Source organism: Penicillium paradoxum, assembly GCF_028828445.1.
Source record: "Penicillium paradoxum strain IBT 22861 chromosome Unknown utg000002l_segment0_segment0, whole genome shotgun sequence".
NCBI classification, from domain to species: domain Eukaryota; kingdom Fungi; phylum Ascomycota; class Eurotiomycetes; order Eurotiales; family Aspergillaceae; genus Penicillium; species Penicillium paradoxum.
In genome coordinates, this window is record NW_026643180.1 from 1,319,151 (window position 1) to 1,341,309 (window position 22,159).

The 22,159-nt window shown below is 50.4% G+C and overlaps 9 protein-coding genes across 9 annotated transcripts; 5 read left to right on the top strand and 4 right to left on the bottom strand.

Annotated features, from left to right (window-relative positions):
- Positions 1–755: 755 nt before the first annotated feature.
- On the bottom strand, positions 756–4,040 carry N7457_000497 (uncharacterized protein; the record flags this gene model as incomplete). Its single annotated transcript, XM_057171565.1, has 1 exon — positions 756–4,040. The coding sequence occupies one exon, from the start codon at positions 4,038–4,040 to the stop codon at positions 756–758; it is 3,285 nt and encodes a 1,094-aa protein (XP_057035468.1).
- A 655-nt stretch (positions 4,041–4,695) lies between these two features.
- Positions 4,696–5,497, bottom strand: N7457_000498 (uncharacterized protein; the record flags this gene model as incomplete). The annotated part of the gene is made up of 2 exons (XM_057171566.1): positions 4,696–5,364; positions 5,426–5,497. The coding sequence occupies 2 exons, from the start codon at positions 5,495–5,497 to the stop codon at positions 4,696–4,698; spliced, it is 741 nt and encodes a 246-aa protein (XP_057035469.1).
- Positions 5,498–7,240: 1,743 nt separating this feature from the next.
- N7457_000499 (uncharacterized protein) lies at positions 7,241–8,371 on the top strand (the record flags this gene model as incomplete). Its single annotated transcript, XM_057171567.1, has 1 exon — positions 7,241–8,371. One exon carries the CDS (start codon positions 7,241–7,243, stop codon positions 8,369–8,371), a length of 1,131 nt encoding a protein of 376 aa, XP_057035470.1.
- A 332-nt stretch (positions 8,372–8,703) lies between these two features.
- N7457_000500 (Restriction endonuclease type I HsdR N-terminal) lies at positions 8,704–9,118 on the top strand (the record flags this gene model as incomplete). The annotated part of the gene is made up of 2 exons (XM_057171568.1): positions 8,704–8,896; positions 8,955–9,118. Coding segments are annotated over 2 exons (357 nt in total), but the record flags the coding sequence as incomplete, so codon positions are not given.
- Positions 9,119–10,436: 1,318 nt separating this feature from the next.
- On the bottom strand, positions 10,437–12,702 carry N7457_000501 (kinetochore-associated Ndc80 complex subunit NDC80; the record flags this gene model as incomplete). The annotated part of the gene is made up of 2 exons (XM_057171569.1): positions 10,437–12,596; positions 12,658–12,702. 2 exons carry the CDS (start codon positions 12,700–12,702, stop codon positions 10,437–10,439), a joined length of 2,205 nt encoding a protein of 734 aa, XP_057035472.1.
- A 384-nt stretch (positions 12,703–13,086) lies between these two features.
- On the top strand, positions 13,087–14,423 carry pex14 (putative peroxisomal membrane anchor protein (Pex14); the record flags this gene model as incomplete). The annotated part of the gene is made up of 5 exons (XM_057171570.1): positions 13,087–13,119; positions 13,187–13,193; positions 13,248–13,500; positions 13,554–13,638; positions 13,692–14,423. 5 exons carry the CDS (start codon positions 13,087–13,089, stop codon positions 14,421–14,423), a joined length of 1,110 nt encoding a protein of 369 aa, XP_057035473.1.
- Positions 14,424–14,719: 296 nt separating this feature from the next.
- On the top strand, positions 14,720–15,934 carry N7457_000503 (uncharacterized protein; the record flags this gene model as incomplete). The annotated part of the gene is made up of 3 exons (XM_057171571.1): positions 14,720–15,111; positions 15,163–15,449; positions 15,501–15,934. 3 exons carry the CDS (start codon positions 14,720–14,722, stop codon positions 15,932–15,934), a joined length of 1,113 nt encoding a protein of 370 aa, XP_057035474.1.
- A 312-nt stretch (positions 15,935–16,246) lies between these two features.
- Positions 16,247–17,464, top strand: N7457_000504 (DUF453 domain protein; the record flags this gene model as incomplete). The annotated part of the gene is made up of 1 exon (XM_057171572.1): positions 16,247–17,464. The coding sequence occupies one exon, from the start codon at positions 16,247–16,249 to the stop codon at positions 17,462–17,464; it is 1,218 nt and encodes a 405-aa protein (XP_057035475.1).
- A 183-nt stretch (positions 17,465–17,647) lies between these two features.
- Positions 17,648–21,563, bottom strand: N7457_000505 (Survival protein SurE-like phosphatase/nucleotidase; the record flags this gene model as incomplete). Its single annotated transcript, XM_057171573.1, has 6 exons — positions 17,648–18,923; positions 19,098–20,110; positions 20,358–20,670; positions 20,723–21,175; positions 21,261–21,445; positions 21,495–21,563. The coding sequence occupies 6 exons, from the start codon at positions 21,561–21,563 to the stop codon at positions 17,648–17,650; spliced, it is 3,309 nt and encodes a 1,102-aa protein (XP_057035476.1).
- Between the last annotated feature and the right edge of the window lie 596 nt (positions 21,564–22,159).

Genomic DNA, 22,159 nt, shown 5'->3' on the forward strand with positions numbered 1-22,159 from the left:
CTGCGAAGGTGTATAGCGCTCAGGAGTTTCAATTCAAATCGAATTAGCTGGCTGAATATGTCTTTTAGACCGTTCTCGACCTCGTTACTTGCACAGCATCGTGATGGAAGCTATTACGCAGGGAAGAAGATATCTGACAAAGTTTCTTCTCAAAAGACTTTCCAGGATATAGTTGAAAGGACTACCGAAGAGACATCGCAAGGCGCGCAAACACGGCCGACTATATGAAATGCTTCATTATGCCTGCTTTTCGGGGGTAGACCTAGGTAGCGTAACTATGCACTTATTCAGGTCTCTCTGTTATACGGGGTAGTAATTTGGGCATTCTGGTTTCAGTGAGCTTTGAAGCAGGAATATCCAGGCAGCTATTTTCAAGTCCAGCTGAATCCCCTGAGCGCTATACACCCTTGCAGATCCCGGTTCAGAGCTGGACTCACGACCGGGGTTTGAGGATCTCAAGCTTTCGGGGGCGTTTGGGAATAGCATTATCTTTGAACTGGGGGAATCTATATTAGCGCATGATACCAGGACTTTTGATAATGACTTCGAGTTACATTTTCTTCTTCTTTCGAATTAAACCACGCGTGGCATAGAGTATGAATCTTCAGGGGACTGAAATCTCAAATCGAACTGATTAATTGGTCTATAGAGAGAAGAAAAAAAAAGATGTATATACATTGGAGAATAGTTTTTACTTCGAAATAGAAATACATGCAAGACAGAGCCGGGGGAACAAGGGGGTTGGATTCTCCCACTCAAATCTTGCGAGCCTTCTCCGGCTCAGGCATGGACGCAGCCAATTCCTCCGGCCAGGAAGATTTCATCCATGGGTCTTCTCTGTTGTACTTGATTCGGTGTCTGACGGGTCCGCGTAGAGGGTATGTGAATACACGTCGACTCTGCATGCGACGCATGTGGCCGGGGATCTCGATGTCGACCTGGTCCTCCGGGAGACCGAATTTGAGGAAGGTTTCGAGACAGAAGTCTAGAATGGATTCTAGTTCTGTCTGGGGTGGTTTGCCCTTTGTGGATTGGTAGCGGTATTCGGCTTTGGAGATGGAGGGTTTGTATGGGATGTCGGGGTTGTAGGTGAAGGAGGAGGATGGGTCGGGGGAGGTGGAGTTGGGTTGGGGTATATTGGATTTCTGGTCGGAGCGTTGTTGGCTCGTGGATTGTTCGACTTCTGCGGCGTATTCTCGGGCGGCGGTTCGTGCGAGAATGCGGACCGTGTTGAGATCTGCTACGGTGGCCTTGCTTCGGACGTGGGCGACGTATTTGGCGTCCCAGCCGGGGTTTCCGTTGCCGTTTGTTCGCTCGTTGCTGAAGAGGAGTCGGCCGACACCGCCTGGAGCTTGGAGCTGGCGGTTGGGTGATAGCCAGTCGACACAGACTTTATCCCAGAACTGCTTGCCTACGATGGCGCCTTGCGTTTCGACGACGGCGGCGAAGATATCGTGGAAAGTGGCTGGAGGGATGAGGGTGGCCTTGTGGCGTCCTGTGATTTCCTTGGGTATCTCGACTTTCTTGAGAATGGCTGGTAGAGGACCTGGGATGGCGGAAAGTACACGGTGCATACGAGAGAGGGCTCGAAGCTGGAAGTTCCTGACCTTCTCACGATAGGAAGTGGCGTTCCACTCGCCGCGGAAAATGCGGAGCAAGATATCCGTGGCTTGTTTCAGGTCGTTTATGTCGGCCTGAGCCAAGGTGCCAGCAGCTGTCTTGCGCTGAACGGTGGCATGGAGTCGAATGATTGCACTTGCTAGTGCGCCGAGATTGGTGTAGCCCCAGGACTTCGCTCGGTTCTCGGTCAGGAATTTGAGCATTAGTACCACACGGCTCCAATCTTTTCGTGCGATGCTGAAGTTGATCAAGGATTTGATGGTATTAACAGAAAGGGGGATCTCGAGCGACGAGATGACACGATCGCCAAGTTCGAAATTATCGGTGGCAGCGGCAAATCTGAGGATAGACGGCGCCAGAGCTTGATTGCCATATGCACTTTGAGGAATAGCAGGGCCATCAAGGTCATCATCCAGGAGTAGTTGTCGGCCAAAATCAAACGCGTGGGTTGTAGTCGCCACATCCAGAATATTGGCAAAGGTGGAGTATGACAGCTGTGGGATAGATGATTGAGAAATACCCTGGGGCTCAGAAGACTTGAAATCAAACAAGGAGGAAACATGTTCGTCATTGGCCTGACTCAATTGTTCGAAGAACGCTTGGATGTGTCGTGCCTTGCTCGCATCAGCAATATTTTGAAGCCAAGCATACTGGTGGAAGAGGCGTCCACTTTGCTTGTCTCGAGCATAATAGTTGAGATTGAATTCTATCAAGCCAGTCAAAGCAGCCGATTCGTCATAGAATTGGGACCGCGGTTGGGAATCCAGCTGTTGGGCTTTCCTCAACTCATCCCCTTCCCATGGAGGAACAACATTACAGTAGGATCTCAGGAGTGCCTCGAAAGAGACAGGATCGGACGATGGCTTTAAACAGCCTGAGCTCAGGACCCGTACGATCTGCCAATTGGTATTCCTGTTTGTTGGTAAAAGTGCACGGCTAGAGCTAGGGCGCTCGAGAATTTTAGTGAGAGGGCCGGACAACTTGATGAGATCCGCAGGAAGATACCCGCGGTCTCCCATCCCGACATAGGCCTTGTTTGCCAAGCTATTCCGCAATGATGCAACCACCTCAGCGCTGATAGTTCGAACTCCAAGACCATTGAACGGTGGCTTGTTCTGACGCTTGAATGTCTGAGGCTTCTCGGCTTGACCTGGCTGGCGCCATGATTGCTCGATACCAATATTGGTTTGTTTGACTATATCGAGGTGCTTGATGAGAGGTGCCCAACTCTCAACTCTCCATTCCTTCAGCTGGGTCATCCGTTTCACAATTAGTGAGCCTGTTTTGCAGAAGCCATGCTCCACACAGCACCACAAAATGAGCTCCAACCAGATCTCGGGTCCCAGCTCTCGAATGCCCGGATTATAAGGAATAAAGGGTGACATCTCTCCTACATCAGCAGCGGCCGCAGCCACCGATGCTTCGTGTTCATGCCAGGCCGCGTCGGACAGAACGCTCATTATGGAATTGGATAAAAGATGGAGGCCCGGTGGACGGAATACACTCTGGCTGGCATCTGGAGTTGGATATTGGTAAACTCTGTCGGAGATCATGCCTGCATGGTGTAGACGCGCAAGGATTCGGAATACACAGGTCATTGCATGTTTAGAATCTTCTGGCGAGCCATGTGAGGCATACAAAACCAAAGAGCCGAGGTTGGCGAGAACTTCAGCCATGATCCTCTCAGCAAAGAATCTCGGCGCAGGTTCTACCGTCAGGGTATCAAGAGAAACGTTATCCGTGGGAGTAGGCTTTAGACAAGACCATTTCCAAGGGGATTTTGGTTTGGTTCCTCCCGTGAGCTTGCTAAGAGAAACTTTTTCGGTGAGCGGAGACTCCGAGTCGGATACTGGCTCGCCCTGGCGGCGCACGCGAAATGGTCTGTCCCAATCAAGTCCAGCCGAGGGATTTTTAGGAGGCATATGGGGAGCTAGCAACTCATAGGTGTCGACCATGCTGTTCAAAAGGGCGTGTACATTAGACCACTCCTTCAACTCGAATCCGAGATACGCAATGAGTTCGTATTCAAAATGCATTCTGGCATCCCACAAGCACCCCATTACAGCGTGGGTTCGATCGAGCTCGGATTGAGATTCGCGGAGTGGTCGAAGCCGCCCTGGCTGGCCTGCAGGCATGGCGACTTTTGGTGGAACATGCTGCCTTAGCAATGGGATCCATGCAGTGATATCCCTCTTCTGGTCGTGTGTAAGGGGAGGATGCTGAATTGCATTGTATCGGCGTAAAAAGATAACTTCATCTGGGAAGTTAATCTCTCTTTCATCATCGCGAGTTTTCCGCGTGAATTGAGTCCAAGTCGGCCGAGAAAAAGGAGAAACGGATCGGTATGTGAGGAAAGGGTGTCGTGAAGCTGGCCTTCGACCGGATGGCAGGATACGGCCGGGGCGCAAGCACCTGCTCATGGTACCGCAAGCCTCGAAGGCGGGTGTATAGGTTTCGCGATCTCGATGGATACGGGATTGGCGTGATACATATCGATTCACAGACGGTACATGTCGTAGGATTCACGAGTTTCACCCGCAATAATGAGGAAAAACCCGTAGCAACAGGGTACTGTTAATGTAGACAAAAGCCGAGATGCGAGAATTTTGGAAATCGAGATCAGAAAGGGCTGAGTCAGCACCGAGCTATCAGCCAATGGGAGGCCACAGAATGCGGAGTTACTGCAAAGTACAACTGACAACATTGGTAGTTGGAGGCTAATAGATGGGGTGCCAGGCTGATTGGGCTGGAATGGTTTCTCTGGTGTATGTTGTATTCCTATTCTCTACTAAGGCATGGTGATAAATGTTGGGGGAACGGAAATTTGGGAAAGTTGCCTAAAATGGATATTTAATAACATTGTGAAGGCAATTCAAATGCCCATGCCTTCTTGTATTTGGAGGTCATTCTTGAATATGTCTACCCAGATCTACTGCTCGGCATAACAACCAGAAACAGATTACTTCCAAAATATACAGCACCGTTACCAGTTCCATAGCTGATCCAGCAGCTATGGAAAACGCAGGTTTGTTCTATCTCACATGCCACAACGAGCGAAGCTGCAGAACACAAATTCTAAAACAACATAGGGCGGATCTGGCGGGCGTGAATACGAGGGAAATCCTCCAGATCAGATGGTTCCTTGCCCTGGCCAGCATCGGTGGGAGATAGGGTTGGAGTTGGGAAGGGCAGACTGGTGAAGGAACCACCGGGACCTTCACTTGGGAAACCGGAAGGAAGACCGGTAGGCTCAGGGAATCCGCAAGAGACACTGGTAAGTGTAGGGAATCCTGATGAAACACCGCTAATGGTGCCGGTGGGCTTAGGTCCCTCGGGGCCAGGTCCTCCATGAGGTCCACCATGAGGACGTTCACCATGAGGACGTTCACCAGACCCACGGAGAGGTCCTCGTCCTCCTCGGGCAATTCTAGATCCAACGGGTGGACGGGGAGGGCCCGTGGGTTCGGGGAAGCCAGAGGGGAAGCCGCTCAGAGTGTCGGTGGGCTGAGGGCCTCCAGGACAAGGAGGGAAGTCCGATGGGAAGTCAAAGGGAAAGCCACTAGGAGGAGGTCCAGTGGGCTTAGGTCGAGGTCCTCCAGGACCAGGAGGGAATCCGGATGGGAATCCAGAGGGGCAGTCACTGGGAGGAGGACCGGTGGGCGTGGGACCAGAGGGGAATAGCAGCCCAGTAGGAGGGGGACCCTGAGGCTTATCCTGAGGCTTATCCTGAGGCTTATCGCCGTGCTGGGGACAAAATGTCAGTAAAGAACAAGATCGGCGGATAATTTACAGTAAAAGTACGCACAGGAAGCTTCCAAGCAACAGCAGAATGGGTCATGCATAGGACAGCAACGCCAAAGACAGTGGTGAACTTCATGATGGATTGTTGAGTTGAATAGTTTCAGAAACAAATGCGCGAGAGGAAAATGAATGGATGCTAGAAGTAGCTGTGTAAAGAAAGATCTGAATGTTTTTGAAAAAAAAAGAAGGTAGGTGCACAGCACTGTGGTCGAGAGAAGCCCCAGACATGAGGAACCTCCTTCTAGTTATATACCCCCCTTCGGTCTCATCGTCGACGGTCAAATTGAAAAAATCCAGCCGTCAAATCCAGCCGAAACTATCTGTGTTCCGTGTGAGGGGACCAGGGACCTAGATCGGCAGGGGCAAACTCTCAACCGGTGGCACAACAATCTAAATCAGACGTGATCATCATAAATGATGAAAAAATCGCCCTGGCGCCCCCAGAACGGCATATTGTGGTGGGACCAGGTACCGTGGCAGGTGGTCTGGAATCCCGGAGTGGGTGGCAGGGTTGATAGAAGCGCTGTATGTGATGAGTGAACTGTTTCAGACAAGCAAGACCCAGGTCGAGCGAGCGAGTGACAGCTCCGGACGCAGTCTAGACATTACTCCTGTCGATCGATCCACTTTTGCATCAGATTGAACAGTGGACTCTATACTCCGTACTCCATAGACGGATAGATGTCGGCCCAGTTCTATGCCAAGGTCGTAGAAGATGTGGATGGATATCGGGGCAGTCATGTGATTGGACGGCTCGCGGTGACTGTTTACTTACACTGACTCCGATTATCACAAAGTGGTTTAACGTCGGTCGTGGTTTATCTCCAGATGATGCCCATTGGAAACGGCATGCCGATCTAGCAGACCGTGTGCACGCTGACAATGCGAGACCAAGCCTATGTGATAGAAAAAAAAGTCCTCGAGTCTGTTTTGAGAATGCGTCGCCTCGATCATTAAAAGCCTTGCGGTCCTGCAACCTTTTTTACTTCAAAAACGAGCGATACAGAAAGGTCATGTATCAAACTTCGACCGGAGGACTTGCATACTCCTCGCAAAACAAAAAACTGGTTCGGATTTTAAGAAATACTCAGGAGTCGGAGGGAAGCTAGTCGTTACTCGTTAGATGTTGACGTTCAGGTGCTTGAATAGGCTCCTCGACTCAACTCACGCTGCCTAGTTCCTTCCCCCAAATCACCAATACACATCTCTCTCTCTCTCTCTCTCTCTCTCTCTCTCTCTCTCTCTCTCTCTCTCTCTCTCTCTCTGCCACCTCACCCCAAGAATAACAACAGAACTACCTGAGACTTAACTAGAGCAACTAATGACGTGTGCAAACTGAATGGAAAGACCCCTAGCGAAGTGATAGATACATAACCATAGAAAGGTATAGAATTATAGGCTCCCTATATTTAAAAAGAGGATTTTTATATATTCCCTACCGGGCATTCTACATACAGAGAGTCGAGATTGAACGTGAGAGAGTTATGAGTTAACGATAGGAATGAACAAGAGGACAATAGGTATAATAAAGAGAAAAATAGACAGGACCAACGGAATCCATGGATGGTCGCCGTCGCCCAATTGGGAAGGCAGCAAAATCACAGATATAAACACCACCCTCCTCCCCTTTCCTAACTCTCCTTACTTTTTTCCTCAAACAACGATCAACCTTCTGATTTCTGCACTACTACTTTTTTTCGCCAAACAACAATCACCCTTCTGATTTCTACAACCCTGCTAGTTTCATCTGACCGAGAAGTGAGGCTAAGAGCAGTCCCCTCACTTTATGCACAGGCTGACATTGTGTTCTCTTAGCAAGATGTCGCAGTTAGCAGGCTTAAAGTCACCCGCAAAGCAACCTGCGGCCGCAAGCCCAAGCACTATCCCCATCTCATTCCCAATCAAACCAGTCTCGACCAGAAAGCTTCCGGACCTTGAAGCAGCGCTGAAGAAAGTAGCTTCCGCACAGAGCAAGTCTTATGTGCGAAAGATTGGCATATTGATCCGGTGGGAAAACGATGAACTTGGCGCAGAGAATGATATGGTGACAATGGAATCAATTCTGAAACCGCTTGGGGTCCAATGTAACAGATTTGTGATCCCGAATTCGGACAAAACACCAGCCTGGAGCCTGCAAGAGAATCTCAGCAAACTCCTTGGACAATGTATCCGGTCGTCACCACCCTCTCTGTTCATTTTCTTTTATGTTGGTCATGGTGGCCTTCATGATGATGCTCTGTGCTTTACGTCACGTCATGGAAGAATTCTGTGGCGGTCTATCAGAGGTACTCTGGAATCTGCACAGTCAGTGGATTCTCTGGTAATACTCGATTGCTGCCACGCGGCTGCTGCAGCACGGCAGCCCAACTCGACAACGAACATTCACATCATTGCGGCCTGTGGAGTTCATGAAATTGCGTCTGTACGCTCAAATACCGCTTCGTTTACCCAAAGACTGTTCCGCGCCGTGCAAAAGTTTAATAACCAACAGAATTTCACAACGGCTGAGTGGTACCAGCAAGTACAGGTCGAGAAGCCTGAGCATGCCCCCCACGCCGTGTTCGAAACGTTTAGCGGCACCAGAGCAATCAGCCTTGCGTTCAGTGATACTAGTCGATCCTGCCTCCCTCGGCCAGTATCTGGAGTGAGCCAAAAGCATGTGCTGGTGAAGCTGACGCTTGAGGGACAACGAGACGCTGTGGATAGCTTTTCAAAAGCCGTTCGCTCACTCCCGCCGAACATGAAAGTTGAGATTTGCAATGCATTCGAAACCGATGCCTCTGTTTTCTTTATCCTACAGATGTCATGGGAAGGGTGGGTTCTGTGGACCAGCGTTGTACATTTGGACTTTGTGGGTGTAACGCTCGGCCCTGATTTACTCCCCCGAAAAGCCATTCCCCCTGCTTCAGCCTCTGGGGAGAATTTGCCTCCTGAAGACCTCTCTTTCTAGGAAGCATGATAATTTCTCTTTTTGATATTTCCGTTTCGCTTGGCTTGCACTTTGTTCTAAGTATTTTTCGACTAGGCTATATCCCAATAACCTACCCTTTCCCATATATTGCCCTGATTTTGCTCAGTCCTGCCTAATCACATGGATACAATAACCTAGTGACCACATACTAACATCTGATAGTCGAAATATTGAGAATAGTTCAAAGAGGCAGCCAGTATAGCACTCAAAAAGAAACAGCAGTACGATACGTTCTTGATATTCTACTATACTCAGTGCTGGATTAGGTCTCTGCGTCTAGCGAATATAGGCAATGGCCCTTAAACCTAGAACACGAAACCTATATAACCTCTCGCCCGATCCTATACGATACGAGGCAGTATAAAACCAGCGGACGTGCGGATTATACTTTGCGGTACGGAGAAACCCGTGCAATATCAGAAAAGGCGATTAACCTGGTTATCGCTGAGGCTAAGAAGGAGGGTATAGTAAGCGCTGGGGAGGCCCAACTCCTTAGCTATATAGGTATATCTTAATAGACTATGTCTAACAGTACTTTTCTAATCATCCCCTTTTCTCCTAGGTATCGTTCACCAAGAGCGCAAGACCCTAAGAAAGGTCAATACAGTTGTCTACGGTATGGCTAGTGATAGAGATAAGTTTCATTTTCCCCATATAAACAATGACAGGGGGGAATGGTCCAATTATCCCATTACTACTGAGGGCAAGTGTCTGATTTATGAATAGTGGACAACCGTGTCCCACCGAACCCTCGGAAGAAACTACGGCAAGGTAGTTGATCTCTTGACCTACCTTATTATGCAAGAGGCCATATCTCTCTCGAGTCTTCCCCTTCGTGTCTAAAGACGTTTCAGCAGAGGATGACCGTATGACTGACGTTGGGATTGTTCTAGTGTAGTGGTTTACCATCGCCCACATTTTGCCTCGTGTTCTTGATTTCTTTTCTATTTCGTTTTGCTCTTTTGCTTTTTGTTCCCTTTTTGCTTATTGTTGTTGGTTTTTTCTTTTTTTCTTTTTCTTTTTCTTTTTCTTTTCATATCATCTTGTAGATCGTGACTTTGCTCATATGGAGGTAACTCAGGAAGTACTGTCAAGCCTAATTAAAATATCAATAGGAGGTTGAGGCTTGTTGGTTTGGCTTTTAATCAATACATCTATGCATATCCTGAAAATTGATGGATCGACCAGAGAAATAAAACTAGAAATTCAACAAGGAAAATGAATCAGGAGGATATATTAAATAATTTCCAGATCTGCTCCGATTGATGCTGAGTAGTCCAAAGAGTTCAATAACGCTGATGATATAACGCCACTAAATATTTGCACTTCCTACGGTGAAAAGAGCCATGTATTCTGTGTTAGCCCTAAGTTTTGTATTACTAGACTACTGCTAAGATTCCTAGGGGGATTTTTATCACCTCCGAACAAGGCGATATCCGGTTAAATTGAGCCAATTAATGAAGGTGCCTCTGTAGACGTGGGTGTAGTCTTTAATCTTCTTGGTCTAGGTGCAACAGTACTTTTGGATCGGCCTAGGGTCCTGTAGATTCCAGGAAAGTACTGTTGCAGTGGGGCCTGGCTGGCTAGATTGACCACATATAAAAATGGAGAGTCTTTAGATTCCGGTTGGATCGACATTGAGAAGCCTTTTTTTGCCTTCCCTTTGGATCCCACGTAGTTACTAAGTACTGGCTGGGTTTCTCAACACTCGCACTAAATGTTGGGACCTACGTAGTAGGGCACAAGAGAGAGAGAGAGAGAGGAGGGAGAGAGTTGTATTGGAAAGGAGACGAAGCTCCCGACTATCTATGTAGCTAGGAAGGTGATGCCTGCACATCACGGGACCTCTAGTCTCAACACTAAATACACTAGCAATGTGAACCCCTATAGTACGCGGTCCTATAGTGTTCAAGGTTCAAAACATATGTATGATTGCGCCTCGGGGCCATAATAAGTAATCCTGAATCGATCCGGGGGGTATTATACATGAAATCAACATCCAATTGACAAACACCAATCATGAAATCGTGAAAACAAAATAACTTCAAAGCTCCTCTTCAGGAACATCTTCGCTTCCAAGTTCCTGTTCCACTTCATCAACAACAAAGCTCTCGTAATCTTCGAGACCTTTCTGAACATGTACTTTGAAGCGAATCACGTCGTTGAGCATCGTCTCAACGTTGGTATGTAACTCCTCCCGAAGAGCATTTGCCCGAAGTGTCAGTTGTTCGTACTCAATATTGGTGTTCATCTCCCGCTGCTCCACCAATTGTACATTTTCGCTGAGTGAAGCGCGCATTTTGGCCAATTCTTTCTCCATCTTCTCAATTTGGGCATCAGAAGCCAACTTCTGAGTAGTAGTGATTTCTTTGGTCCGCTCGAACTCTTCCTCTGCCGCCCGACGTCGATGCTCCAAGGCTTCCACCTCGCTTCGCTTCTCGTCCATTGCCTCTTTGATGTTGTCTAGCAAATTACGACGCTCGAGATCGTCGTCGATCCCCTGCTTCCGTCGTTCATTGATCTCTTTGCGGAGTGATTGCAGGCTGTTTCGAACAAAGCCACGAAGATCCAGACTGAGCAAATGTGCTGGGTGATATCCAGTAAAAGGTTCCGCCAGTAGACGATCTCCCTCAGGGGAGATTCGGCTGGGGGGGCCACCAATCTGGCTTGCGGAGAAATTGTTCTCATTAATATTCAGACTAAGCTCATAATCTTGGCCCTTCGCATTCTCAGCAGCTGCAGGAATCAGGCTAGTCTGGTAGCCAAGAGTATTGTAAGCTTTCACGATCTGCTCCAGATCCTCTAGTTTCTGACTGGCTTCCGCTTCTTTCTCCATGACCCGGGCATGAACCTCTTCTAGGCGAGCCACAGTATCTTCGAGGGTTTTTTGTAGGCGTTCTCGCTCCGAGTTCATGCGGTCGATGTCCTGAATTGTAATGCCTTGGCGATCGACACTTGCCTGGAGTTCGGAACGCTCAGATTCAGTAGCTTGGAGATCGACGTCGGTTTTCTGGATCTCCGCGTCAAGGAACTTGATGCGGGTCTCATACTTGTCGATTTTTCCTTTGACATTCTGATTGTAATCCTCGAATTTCCTCTTATCATCCTCCATAATGCGGAAGTGTTTATCCAATTTGGCAATGTCAGGGGCGCTCTTCTCCACTTCTTTGATCTGCTCACGAAGAGCCTGATTCTCCGCTTCCAACGCCTCCATTTCCTGCACATATCGCTCATTGCCATGAGCGAATTCTCGTGACATGTTTTCGACATGTGGAATTAGCCGCTTTTCCGCAGTGTCATCATCCTCATCTTCACCACCTTGTAGCCAATCGTGATAGGCCTGGGTGAGGAAGCGGAAGATGATGCGATCACCGGAGACATCAACACCCGCCTCGGCGCATGCATCATCATATTCGCCGGACTGATAGCGATCCATCATTTGAGCCAATTGCATCAACCAATGTAACATTCCAAGGAACGTCGACCAATTCTGGCCACCAACGGCTGCGATCTGTGACTTTGTGATGCCTTTCTCATAAGGGTATCGTAATTGCTTCAAAATTGGCGGTACTTCGGCATCCATTGCCTTTTGAAATTTGTGTCCCGGGTCGATCCGGTGGTATAGCCACTGGAAGATGTAGTTAAAATCCTTCTGCGTTGGCGAGCGTAGAGTGTTCTGCCCCAAAGAATGCTTCATCTCCAACTCGAACCCGTGAATGGTCAAATATTCCAATAATTCTTGACCAATCCGCGCCTGGAAAGATCGGTCTCTGAGAGGGCGCGGATCTCTGGGGACACCGGCTACAGCAGGGACTTGGGTGAAGAATGATTGATGTCCCATGGGGCCTCCTCCCGTTGACGGTCGTGAGAACACACTGCTTCTGCGCTGCGGATTCTGAGGCGCAGCGTTCGAGGAAAGAGAACCCGGCGCATAGCTTTGTCGACTGGCACTGGCCCCATTGAACATATTACTCGACACTGACCGGCGAACAGACGAAAGTCCAGCATCAGCACCATATGGCCCACCCATTGACGCGCGCGAAAAATTCGGTTGCTGTGGACGACCGGTTGAGCCCATGCCCATCAAGGAGGCTCGATGACCCTGAGAGCTGAATTGGGGGTTTTGGAATCCGATAGAGCTTGGGCGCTTTAGCGCCGACTGTGGTTGGGGGATGGCGGAGAAGTTCTGTACACTCCCAAGAGTCTTAATGCGCATAAAAGTCAGTATCTTATCGTGCGCCAAAAGAAAGATGGGAGATATTTACTTCTCGGGAGCGCTTGATGCTGAACAGCCCAGTATCTTGCGACATGGTGATTAACAAGCCGCGAAAGCGGCGATAAACAAGTTGAGCCTTTTGGCTATGACTAAAGTTTCAGTATGCTGAGAGGTATTGACAGAGATAGAATGTCCAAGTGGGTTACGCCACAAAATTCGAGGAGGGGTTTGATCTGTTGTTTGGCACCCACGAGGGGATTTGGATGTAAACAAATGCGTGCCACTTCCGTATAAGGAAGGCGGTGTGTGATGGAAGGAAAAACGGTTTGGCCGATAATCACGAGACTCCCGGTCTGGGGAAGTCTTGGCGTTGGCGCAAGTTCCGAGGTCCAAACGGCGATTGCCGATATGAGCGTCGCATCTCATCTCTCCCTAAATCATCTCTCCTTCACTTCACTGGTAGTCGACATCAATCATAATGGCTCCACGCGAGGAGCTGATTTCTTCAGCTGTAAGTGCTCCCTTACACTCCTGTGCCTTATCTATTTTTGGGGCTACTACTAACTCATGTCTGCTAGATTACTTGTATGGACTTCGTGGTGTACACCTTGCTGTGTGGTAATCGCTGACTTTCTCCAGTCCTCCAGGACCCATCGGTTGCATCGTCACCAATTGAAAAGAGGATCTCATTCCTTCAGTCTAAAAACTTAACTCGAGAGGAGGTAGACATCGCCTTATCGCGAGTGGGCGAAGACCCATCTGCCGCGGCCGCGGCAACAGCTGCAGCATCCCCTGCCTATAGCTATTCTTCACAGCCTGTTCCTTACCGGCAACCACCTCCACCTCAAGCATATGGATATCCCCCATATAATCAATGGCAGCCGCCTCCTGAGTATGTTTAACTGTCGATCGCCGCTTGATCCTCGGGACTAATTATATGAATAGACCCCCCAAAAGAGATTGGCGGGACTGGTTTATCATGGCAACGGTGGTCGGTGGAGTCGGCTATGGGTTATATACCGTCACAAAGGTATTCGTTTGTCGCCATCTCTCAAAAGTAACCACGCTGATCAATCGATGCAGCGCTATATCGCACCTTTAATCGCCCCACCAACTCCTCCCCAGCTTGAGCAAGATAAAGAAAACATCGATGAGCAGTTCTCTCGTGCATTTACTTTGATCGAACAGCTGTCGACCGATACTGCCGCATTGAAGACCGCCGAAGAAGCCCGCACCGAGCGCTTAGATGGGGCCCTCAAGGACGTAGAGAGTCTTGTTGCTGATCTCAAGAACTCATCCCGTCGCAGAGACGATGAGACTCGTCGCATCAGCGACGAGGTGAAGTCATTGAAGGATGCCATTCCTAAGGCGCTTGAAGGCGCCCGGGAAGGCAATGAGAACCGACTGAAGGAGCTCGGAACTGAGCTCAAGAGCTTGAAGACCTTGCTTGGCAACCGACTTGGTAGTAGTGGAGGTATCCCTGTTGCTGGCAGGACTGTTGGAGTTACCCCCATCCCCAGTACTCCTCGCCCCGCACCGGAAGAGACCCCCGCTAGTTCCACTACCCCTGCCGCCACGAATAGTCTGGCTGCTACTGTGACTCCTGTTGAACAGGAGCCTACTCAAGCTGCTCCCCCGGCGAGCACAAGCCAGAGCCCGAACCCTCTCTCACAGCTCGGTCGGTCTGCTTCCATCCCGGCCTGGCAGATGGCCGCGGCCAGCCGGTCTAAGGCCAACTCACAGTCGAGTGCGCCCGCTACCCCTGCTGAGACTGCTGCTAACCCAAGCCAGGAGCAGAGTGCTCCTCCCAGCTAAAGCTGACTTATGTTTGCTGGATTATTGAACGATGTATACCTCTTCGGTTAGATGTATTTACCACAATGAATAATTCCCCTCGGATATTATATATACTCTTTTTCATGACGAATCTATACCAAATTGACTCTTTGGATCCAATATTACCTCGTAAGTAGAAGCGTTGAGACTCAAGCGTGGAATACAAAGCCGACAATCAGACGGCGAAACCGATAAGCCGACCCACTATTTTCCCTTATCCAGCCCCAGACAAATTCCAACTCTCTTCCAAGAACCTCGCAGGTAGAACAGCGAAAATGCCTTCACCAACTCGTTCCTCGCACAGAGCTGCGTCCCCCTCCGCACCAAGCTCAAGTCACCGTCATCACCGCAGCCGCCATAGCCATCCCCACCGCCACCGGCCCCGAGAGAGATCGCGCTCGCGTTCTCCGCACCGATCAGATAGACACAAATCAGACCACCGCCGACATGACCAAGGAAGAGACCGTGATCGCCATGAAAGGCGACACAGAGATGCTCCAGCGAAACCAGTAGTGCTCCCCTACCAAGCGCGCGAGCTATCGGGGCGCGACCTGGAGACATACGAGCCCATGTTTGGCATGTACTTGGACATCCAGAAAGGAAAATTCATTGAAGATATGAGTGAAGATGAAGTTAGAGGGCGATGGAAGAGCTTTACACAAAAATGGTATGTATGAGGGGGGTGTTTTGCTTTGCATGACGTTTACTGACATCGCAGGAACCGCGGAGAGCTCGCAGAGGGATGGTATGATTCCGCTACACTCGACAGGGCACGCCAGAGCGCTCAACAAGAACCGGCAGCTGATTACAATGGCGGACGCGAATCGCCTGATTATGCACGGGGCGAGCGAGCGACTGGTGAAGTACCACGGGATCCACCAGTAGGCGAGGATGACGACGACGACGATGAGTATGGGCCTACTCTTCCGCAAGGTGGTCCAGCGAGAGGAGGTCCACTGGCGGGCCCTACAATCCCGAATATGCAAGATCTTGAGCTTAAAAGAGGTAAGATTCTGTCTTTCGCCTAAGTATTGCCAATATGCTAACCCTTTCCAGAAACTGCCATCGAAGATGCCATCGCTGCGCGCGGTGAGTCGCGTGATGGATATCGTGCCGAATTGCGCTCGCATAAATCTGCAATGCGCCATCTCGAAGACGAGATTGCGCCGCGAGCTGAGGCCGGCACGCGGGAGAGACAGCTCGAGAAGCGCCGAGAAGTCGCTGCAAGCAACCGTGCATTCGCGGATGCGCGCGGTGGCTCGCCTGAGCCAGCTCGAGATGAGGATTTAATGGGCGGGGAAAATGATTTCGCTGCTATGAAACGGGAGAAGGAAAAAGACCAGCGCAAGAAGAATGAGCGCGAGATTCGGAGGGAAGAAATCCTTCGTGCCCGTGCTGCAGAGCGAGAAGAGCGGGCACAGGCGTATCGACAGAAGGAGGAGGAGACTATGAGTTTCTTGCAAGCTCTAGCCAAGCAGCGATTTGGCTGACAAACTACAGAGTCATAATTTATCGTGATGATCCAATATAGAGAGGTGCCTCAAGCCGGACATACGGACTATTCTCATAGCCCTCTACTTTTGAATATACCCATACGCTTGTATTTCTTTCATTTTATTCCCTAGATCAAACATATATCTCGTTGATACCTACTTTCTACCCTACATTCTTGCCCTAATCGGCCCATGCGACGGCTCAACGGAACGGTCCGACACCGCCAGCCGGCCATCGGAGTGACTCCGACTAGTTATTTAGACCATATCCCAGCCTCAAATACTGCCCTAGTTCATCGGAGATCCAGCATGTTCAAACAATCTCTAGCTCGCCTACCCTGTCAGACCACATTAACCCAATCCGCACCGGGTAGCCGGCGATATCTCCAAATCAAAAAGCAACACTCCCTACCAGCAGCATACTACCGCGGCGGCACCTCTCGCGCAGTCTTCTTCAAACAACAAGACCTACCCCAAAATAAAAAAGACTGGGCCCCCATCTTCCGCAGTGTAATCGGCAGTCCAGATCCCCATGGCCGCCAATTAGACGGGCTAGGCGGTGGCCTATCCAGCCTCTCCAAAGTCTGCGTAGTAGGTCCGTCGACGCACGCCGAGGCCGACGTCGATTACACCTTCATATCACTCGGCATCAAGAACACAGATGTCGACTATTCCAGTAACTGCGGGAACATGAGTTCCGCCGTGGGTCCGTTCGCTGTTGATGCGCGCCTGTTCCCCTTACAGGATGCCAGCCCGGACTCAGCCTCGGTACGCATCCACAACACCAATACCGGCAAAATCATCCATTCTTCTTTCCCTGTCGTCGAAGGCGAAGCCGCCTCCAGCGGCGACTTTGCTATCGACGGTGTTGCTGGTACCGCGGCTCGCGTGCAGCTGGATTTCATCGACCCGGCCGGTTCGGTGACGGGGAAACTCCTGCCTACGGGTAACGTCACCGACACATTCGACGGGATTAGAGCGACCTGCATCGACGTCGGGAACCCCTGTGTGTTTATACAGGCGGCTGATCTCGGCGTTGAAGGGAACTTGACTCCCGATGAAATCACAGCTCATCCGGGTCTACTTCCGCGCTTGGATTCCATTCGTCGGCAGGCGGGTGTGAAAATGGGAATTGCGGATGAGGTTTCAAAGGTGCCGGGTAGTGTGCCTAAGATCTGTATGGTGGCTGCTACTTCTACCACGAACGCACGGGATATCGAGCAGAATCAGACGTCTGTGGATGTTGATCTGCTTGCTCGCGCGCTTTCTGTGGGACAGCCGCATAAGGCGGTTCCTATTACTGTTGCTCTGGCTCTTGCTGCTGCTGCTCGTGTGCCGCAGAGTACAGTGGCTGGGGTTGTGGATAAAGATCCGGTCGACAGGGCTGGTATTACTATTGGACATGCCGGTGGGAAGCTGATGGTTGGGGCCAATTTTGATGCCGATGGAGCCTTGACTTCTGCTACGGTCTTTCGTACAGCACGTCGTTTGTTTGAAGGGCGTATCTTTTGGAAGAATGATAACTGAGTAAATGTGTTACTGTACAATATAGCGTGGCTGGAAGCTATGAAGCGAGAAGGAAAGTCGTCAGAATACGCGCCTCGCTAAGAGAACATACCATATCTGTATGAGATGCCAAAAAATGAAAACTTTTATTTTTTTTGTCCATCACAAAAAGTGGTATATCATCGTCTACCATAATAACAAGCCCTATGCATGTCTTCCAAGATCAAGATCAGCAACCAATTTCATATCACCATCGCCAGCCCCGTCGCCCAAGCCAAAGAACGGCTTGACAGCAACATCAACAACTTCCTCAAACAGACGGCCAACGACAGCCTCCTTCAGCGCCTCGCCAGTCTGTCCGAAATCCGGGTAGGCGTTGAGCTCCAACAGCCACGTAGCGCCACTTTTATCAACCAGGAAATCCACACCGAAAAGCTCAAACGCATTGGGTAGGGTCTGGAAGTGAACCATCATGCCGCGGGCTGCGGCCTCGAAGACTTCACCGGTCACAGAGCAGATCTGGTCAAAGATCTTTTCCTTCCAGTCTGCAGTGAGACCAGGAACGTGGTGGTCAAGGTCCCAGAAGCGGCGCACGCTACCCTCGTTAGAGCTGCCGCCCTCCTGGAAACAGGTGTTGGTGAGATGACGAGCAAGGTCGGCGACGTCGTCTTCTTCGTACGGGGCGCAATAGCGCTTTGCAGCGAAGAGGGCAAGCATCTCCTTGAAGACATACACTTTGAGCGAGCCAGTGGCGAGGACATAGGTGCGGATGTGGAATTTACGGTTAGAGGACGACGGGAGGAGGAGGGGAGGATCAATATAGGGTTGTACGAGGAAGTGGCGGAGCTGGGATGTGACGATGCCGGTGTCCAAGGCAGCGCTAACATTGGTCTCGCCGGAGGCTTCATGATCAGATCCGCTCTCGTCGTCCGAATCGACTTCCCATTCCTCGAAGATCTCGCGTAGCTGGTCTTCGCTGTTGAAGATGCGGATTCCCTGGCCACGGTCACTCATGCCGGGCTTGAGAATCCACCATTCCTTTTCGTCATCCTGGCGTTCCTCGTTCTTGGCCAAGCTATCATTCAGCTCATATGCCTCGAGCAAGGCATCGTCGAGGAATTCGGCATAGTCGAGTTCAAAGTCGAAGGCGGGCTTGAAGTGGTGTTTCAGAATGCTATCGGGGTGCTTGGAGATCCAGTTGGCCACTGTATTCGAGAGATAGTGCTTGCGGATCAAAGCTTTCCGGATGATGTATGCGCTCGAAAGAGAGGTTGAGGGCTTGGACATGATGTGTTCGAAGTCGAGGCGCTCATATTCCCGGAACTGGAAGAGCGGCGCGGAAGAATCCTGTAGGTCAGACACAGAAGAGACTCGCTTGGAGGCACTTCCTAGGCGACGGGTCAATGCCCGATCGACCATTTCCTGCACGTAGGAATCATCGCAGTCGACGAGGGAGTATAACGAAGGCTGATTATCCGATCTACAAGATCCTCGTCTATCAGAAAGGCGCCATACATAATTGAAAGAAAAACATGGCAAAGGGAAGGGGACAGGATATCTAACGGCTAACTAGCCATTCAAATTGCATGCAACATGTTATATCGGACTGAACCCTCCATACCATGTCGCCATCACGCTTAAAAACTTCACTCACAGCTTGATCTCTCCTGAAACACCGGATGCGGGCATAAAGTTGGCCTTGAGAGGCGTGACGCTGTGGAGGTCAGTGGAAGTTCGTGGGGTGAAAGAGAATTGAACCAACCTAGTCATTTGCTCCTTGACGGTCCAGCCATCATTCCCAGGCTCACTCTCCTCCACGCTGCGGAACACATCCTGGAAGCTGGGCGCCCACTTGAAATGCTTGTGCTGAATTCGGTGCCCGCGGGAACTCTTCTCGCTGTCGCCAACAGTCTGATCGGGTTGCTTTCCTGTCACCTCGCCTGCATCACGCAGTTGCTGTTCCTGCAGAGCGGGATCATCTGCGGATATGGGATCGACGGCCTGGAAGCAGCTTCCAGTCCATTTATTCTGCAGCATATCGGTATACATAACCTTGTTCTCGCTAACACCGGGCTCGAGAGGGACGTTGACGCTATAGAGATGCACATCGTCTGACCAGTTCGCGCACAGATGCTCAATCACCTTGACCGAGTGGCTCGATGCCTCCGCAATAATTACGGGGTCGTGGTTCCTGGAGCTGAAAGCATATGACAGAGCGATCGAGCGCTTGCCACAGCAGGCACCTTCCATCGCTGCGCCAATGGTTCCACTCGACAATGCGAACAGTGCAGTCGTGTTGCGACCATAGTTCGGACCAGATATAATTACATCGATGGGGCCGCGCTCTTGGAAGTAGTGGTAGAGACCGATCTGGACACAGCTCGCAGGAGTCGAGTCAATGAGGATCCATTCGTCACCTCCATCGTCGGGTTCACCATCACTCCCACGGGGCAGGTGGTGTATGGTCCCATCTTCTTGATGGAGGGTACCAGGCCGGAAGTAGGTAGGTTTGACGGATGCCCCTACAATGTGCGCTTTACCGATCCATGATCGCTGTTGGTGCGGGAGAATGACTGAGACTGTGTGGCCGGCAGACTGAAGGGACTGGACGAGCGAATGCACGTACGGCGATGACTGGTTCGACGGAGGACCGTCATCGTTGGTGACCTAAGCGGATATAAGCCTCCGATTTCAAAGTGCAAGGACTATACTGACCAGGATATGCATTGTCGTTGGAGTGGTTGAGATGTGAAGAGGGGAAGAAAGTTTCCCCCGCTTTGCGTTTGCATTGGCAATCGGGAGGATCCACATTCATTTACTCCGGACGCTATATCACAATAACCACAACATTCACATTTAGAGACAACAGCAATTAGTCCGTCTCCGGTGTCAAATGACTTCTTCGCCTCTGCACTCCACGGGCTGTTGCACTTTCCAGCCCAGAGCCTGTAGCAGCCTCGTCACCCTCCGCCGGATAGCTAGAAAGCAATCTACTTTCCGGCTCCTCTTCCTTGACCTCGGAAGATTGCCCAGAATGAAACTCACCCCCATCCTCGGACTCTTCCTTGATAAGATCTGCTGGCTCCTCCTTGATCTCATTCTTAGGCGTAGCCTCCCAAACCCAGGTCAACGCCAACCACGTCAGGCTAGCAGAGACCACAGAGACAGACCAGAACAGCGAGCTGAAGACCACAAAAGACGTAATCTTCCAGCGATACATAAGCCATCTATCCAACTGTTAGCCAAAGTAAAGCCAGCCCAAGTCTCAAGAAGACATACCTCAGCCCCGTAAGTCTGGCACGGAATTCTACCCGAGCGGTATAGATCTGCATCTTCGAGTCACTTTGAACTTCCAGCCGCAAGCTTTGCGGCAAGTTGCGCATGCCCTTCGCAAACTCAAGCTGCTCCATCATCGGCACCTCCAACGTCTCCGATTCCCGGTCCCAACCAACGACATAGAACGGCATGCGCGCCGCTCTCCGGGCAAGGTCGACCAGCGGCGAAGAATACGTCATACTAGCAGGGCGGCGAGACTGCGAGATAGGCGCATTGTTCGGGCTGGGGAGGAGAGAAGATGCAGGACGAGAGGAGAAGAGGGTGAGATCAAGCATGAAGTTGCCTGTGTCGAGGTTCGAGGGCGTGCGCGGCATCTCGAGCGTCACCGACACGTCGTACGGTTGAAGAGCCACGAATTCGGAGTCAAAGTGTGCTGTGCCCCAAGGATTTCCATAACTATGTATATCAATTATATTAGTAAATGTGGCTGCTTGAGCTGTGAGGAGCGTGATCGCAATTAGACACGGGAGCCGGGGCTCACCCAAATTGTAGATGGACTTCGCGCTGTAGCCCGACCGTCGGAATAAACTTGAAATAGAAGACTCCGTAGGCAATGCCCGATATACCAGTTAGAAGCACCACGGCGCCCATAAACAGCAGCGTATTTAGGTATAATCGCAGGGCGGCCTTGGATACCAGCGCGCGGAACGGGGCAAGGGCCGCGTCCTGTCTTGTGTCAGTTGCAACCATGAAGAACATGCCTAAATACACGCACCATGACGATAGCCCTAGCTGAAGGTGAGCCATATTCCGAATCGTCGTCTGCGAATTCCGAGTCTGCCATTCTAAGGGGTGGAGGGGGAAATGGGGGTTGGCAGAAACAAGTTGCGGTCTGCTCTTATCCTGCGTCACTATCTGGAGGACCGAGGTCTTATTTAAGGACTTGGGTCTACAACCTCCGTATACATGTGGATAAGAAACAGCCTCTTAAAAGACATCTAGTGCATCCTGACTACCTAGGTAGATTCATATTCGGGCGACTCCTCGAAAATAGAGCAGTCCAGGTCCATTAACTATAGCCCTATACGGCATCCCCAGGAAGCTACCATGATCATGAGAATAGAAAAATTAGCATTGCCCCATCGATGCGAATAATGAAAAGCACCGTCAACTCCAGCTTTTACAGTCTTATCATTACAGGTCGCGGGCAGCATGAGACGCAAAAAAAATATCATGGAACCTCAAGTCATGCGGAAATCGTAAGAGAGAAAAAAAAGAATATGCATGCCATCCCCACGGCAAGCCCCTGCCGTAACATGAAGTTGAAAGATAAAAGAAAAACGCAAAGCAATCGTTGAAGAGAACCCCGTGAAAATTACATGCAACGAAGTACTCCTGTACCATCCGAGTTACCAGAGAAAGAACTTGAGGAGAGATGGG